The 4,252-nt window shown below is 31.2% G+C and overlaps 1 protein-coding gene across 1 annotated transcript in view; it reads left to right on the plus strand.

Moving 5' to 3' along the window:
- The window catches only part of LOC106679106 (NPC intracellular cholesterol transporter 1 homolog 1b), a gene marked incomplete at its 3' end in the record, with an annotated part of 43,594 nt that overhangs the window by 35,893 nt on the left and 3,449 nt on the right, over positions 1 to 4,252 (plus strand). The window contains 2 exon segments of the mRNA XM_014418062.3: positions 413 to 561; positions 633 to 826. Coding sequence (XP_014273548.1) covers positions 413 to 561; positions 633 to 826 — 343 coding nt within the window.

Below are 4,252 nucleotides of genomic sequence, written 5' to 3' on the forward strand. Positions count from 1 at the left end.
CTTATGTAAACAATCTCATATTTATCGCTATTTATATTATGATTAAAGATAGTATGGCTATACTGCCCTGACCAACATGAAATGTATTCATAAATTGTTCTAAAGGGTCTATGTCTCAGAATAATAAATCTATTATCAATTCATTTCATATTGGATACAGTTCAAATCACCCAACACTATTTGTAAATCGAAAAAATAGATCAATTTTTATATTTTACTGATGGGTAGTTTCTCTAAATGCCTGTATCACTCCATTATAAACTAAAATCAAATTTACTGGATACATGTATATAAATTTACAGTTCTAAATTTCAAAAAAGATACATAAAAAAAAAAAAAAATTATATTTGTATTTATAAATTTTCAAATTTATACTTTATATGATTACATTTCTTTACGAATAATTTTTTAGATGATTCAAAAGATTGTGTAGCGTGTAACATTACTACAAATGAAGATAAAATGAGACCTGCTGCAGAAGCTTTTAGACCTTTCTTGCCCTTCTTTCTTAAAGACAAGCCGAATTCAGCTTGTGCTAAAGGAGGTCGTGTTTATGGAAATGTAAGTTTTTAAAATATAGTAACTTTCAGAATCTGTTGTTTGCTTTCCATTAAATATACTATGCTTGTTAGGGTGTCAATTATGAAGTTGATATGGAAGGTGTACCAGTAGTAAAAGATACCTACTTTATGTCTTACCATACAAGTTTGAAGACATCAAAGGATTATTACTCTGCACTAAGATTGGCTAGAGAAGTTGCAGAAAAAATTACCTCAATGTTGAATAAAGGAAGAAAGGATAATAAAATTGAGGTCTTCCCTTACAGGTAATTAAGAGATAAAATGGTGATTTATGGTTTCTAACTAGTTGTTGGTCCAGTTGATAACTATTAACCTGAATGTATATCCAGTTCATTGGGATTATCAGATTATGTTGAAATTATTAAAATTTAGGTTGTTCATTACTGTTTGTTTCCCTTTACTTTGCTATAATATAAAGCCATGATGGACCTTTGATCACGGAAATCAAGTTCTTTCTAAATAAATGATATTTATTTCTGTGAAGTATCAATAAATCTTTCAATAAAAATAATACTTAGCTTTAACCCTAACCAGACGATATATTATATAGAATACATAACTTTCTTGATTTTTTTTAAATGGGTTACGCAGGACTATTTTAACAATTATTCTACTGTTGTACATAGTTATTGTTATAGAAGAGGTTTGAAAATTTTCACGGTGTTGTGTTGGTATACATGTTAACAAAATCTCCTTTAACGCTATTGCCTCGGTCAAAACTGATGAATCAATGAAGTTCATAATTGAAGAAAATTTCGAATGTTTTTTTCTATTATTTATTTTACATCTATTTATTTTAAAAATATCTGTTATTTTCTTCATTTTATATTCTTCCTAATAGTGGCGATTCTATTGTTGTAATTTACTTTAGGTACAAAAAAAAGGTCTAGAATTATTGAACTCTAATAAAATCATTAATGTATCAGACTTATTTTTGGGTTCTTCTTTTTTTGGCTAAAAATTCCTCAAAGTTTGCAACTACATAAGAGTCAGATTGTGGAAGAGCACATTGGAAAGATGCTAAAGCTTTTCCTTTCATGAAAGTTTGCGGTTCCCCTCTAACAACTTCATTTCATTTGATAAGCTCGTGTGAGAATGGGGATGATTATCAATTTCAATAATCTGGATTGGATAATAGTCTTCAGGTTTTTCTTGTGAATTGTTGCCCGAAGAAATTCTGATGTTCAGGTGCAAAAGTTCAATCATGAACTTGTTGCAAGATATGAAGCTATCAAAACAACTAAACCTGTTCTTTGTAGAATATCTCTACCCAAAAAAAGAGTCGTTTTGTTGGCACACTACCTGGTAGATCTTCAAGTAGGGTATCACTTTGGAAGTCATGTTTGCCATTCCAGTCATTTCTTCTGGTGGAATGATGTACAGTAGAACATTCCTGGATTTTTCTCATGAAACTCTAACAAACATATCAAATTCATCAATGTCTTGCACACAAGAGATGGCCTTGTCCAAGGATCGCTTCATTCAACCTTGCAAAAACTACAATAAACAAAAAACAGTTCAAAACCAACATTTAAATGCCTAAAAATTATTTTTTATGCAAATATTATCTTGAAAGTTAATCCCTCACTACCTATGAAGTGAGAAATTAACACTTTGCCCCACTCCTTGTACTTTTCTCAAGAAAAATAATAATGAGAAACTGTACCCCCTTTGAAAACACACTAATGAATGGAAATAAATCTTTTAGGACTAATTTTGGGACATTTGGAATTTAAATTTTATCATGAAAATGGGTGAATATTTTGATTAAAAATAACTTGAAGCTGAGGTGAGTATTTATTTTCTATGGATAAAAAAATCCAACTCAAAATTACACACAGATCCCACAATGTTCAAGGGACTTAATTTCATTCAAAATAGGAGAATCACCCTTTTTATCTTATCTATATATGACATTTTACTGACAATTTATTAATATCCAATAAAATACTTACTTTTTGGGCTATCTTCTTCAAAAATTTTCTCATCATTATATGATAATTGTATTGTTTTTTATTCTGTTTGTTGAAATAATAGTTTGAGCAATTCATGCAGTTCGAGAATGGGATTTGGACGTGAAAGATAGTTATACATTCCTCTTGTGAATTTTTAGTTCAGTGATGGACATTCATAAGGCAAAAGTAAACCTCGATTCCGTTAATTACATTTTAGAAAGAGCCACACTTAGAAACACATTTTGATATGTCATATTTTCTGGAAGTCTTTGATTCTTGGAGAAACAAGATCCCATATTGAAAGTTCCATATGTAATTATTGTTACCCTCTCTCAGGTACAAAAAAGCAAAAGCAACTCTGAACAATAGAAAAAGAAACATTCTCTATCCTTAAAGCACCACTAAAGTGGAGACAATTGCTATTATGACCCCACATTAGGCTCATTTAAGATTAAAAAAATCATTTTTCTGCATGTTCAAAAACTGATCCAGTGAAAAATTAATGTATAATCAAATATTAAGATGGAGATTGGAGCTCATGTGTACTCATGATGTACAGGGTATGAAACAGTAATATAATAGGTAATGCATTTTTCAGGATTTCAGCAGTATCAGGTGAAGAAAGTAATCTATTAAACAATCTGCTCTGCAAAATTTCAGGAGGATTACTGAGGAGTTGTTTATGTGTTCCATCTAGTCAAAAATAAAAATTAACCTTACTCTCCTGAAGAAGTGAAACAATCAGTGGCTGTTTTACCAAGACTGATCGAGGATCTAATTTTACATCTGCCGATCTTATAAATTTCTAAGGTCTGAACAGGTCTTTCCTCTATAATCTTCAGGGTAATTTGCAAATGGAGGGATACTACAACGTTGTTTGGCATACTGCTTCATTAATTCTAAGATCGAAATATTGGCAGAACAATGAGTGAGTGTTCTACCATTTTTGTTACACTCAATCTAAACCAATCTGTGGGGAGCTACGGGCAATCCATCATGAAAGGATGTTTCAGTATTCTCAGAGTAGCTACTAAGATAAATCCAGACCAAAATGGTTCATATATTTAGGGCCAGTTTTCATGTGAAGGCATTACAGAGCCACGAAATATGAACCATTGGTAGAGGAAGCTCAGTTGATCTAAGCTATTCCTGATAGTGCTACGATCACTTATCCATTGGACGAACAAGTCATCATATTGACCCTTCATCACCAACAGTAGTAATTAATCAGACACTTGTGGTCCTCCTCCAGTATTTTAAAAGGCTTGCTTTCATGATGAAAGACTGTTACAAGACCCTGAAGGACATCTGCCCTTTATGAAGATTTTGTATCAGAGAGGGAAACTATAAAATGAAGAATATAATCCAATACTCAAATGTTCAAATAAAGAAAGAGTCCGGGGACTATGAGATCATGCTTAAAAAAAAAAAAGTGAATCCTATAAGGTACCAAATCCTCAGGGAAATTTGCAAGTGGAGGGATACAACAACTTTATAATATAAGAGACACATTTATAATAACTGCTGTTTATTAAATATGTCATTATCAAAATCTATTAATTTATTACTATTCCTATAATTAATGAGTAACTAACAGATTAAGCTAAATGTTACAGTTGTACATTATGATATACCATCACCTACATGGGAATTAGCTCGGAGATTATCCATTGTTTTATTTATTTGTTTTAATATGCAGACCTGTCGATTTGTGTG

The sequence above is a fragment of the Halyomorpha halys genome, unplaced genomic scaffold (assembly GCF_000696795.3).
Source record: "Halyomorpha halys isolate HHAL.00 unplaced genomic scaffold, Hhal_1.1 Scaffold177.1, whole genome shotgun sequence".
NCBI classification, from domain to species: domain Eukaryota; kingdom Metazoa; phylum Arthropoda; class Insecta; order Hemiptera; family Pentatomidae; genus Halyomorpha; species Halyomorpha halys.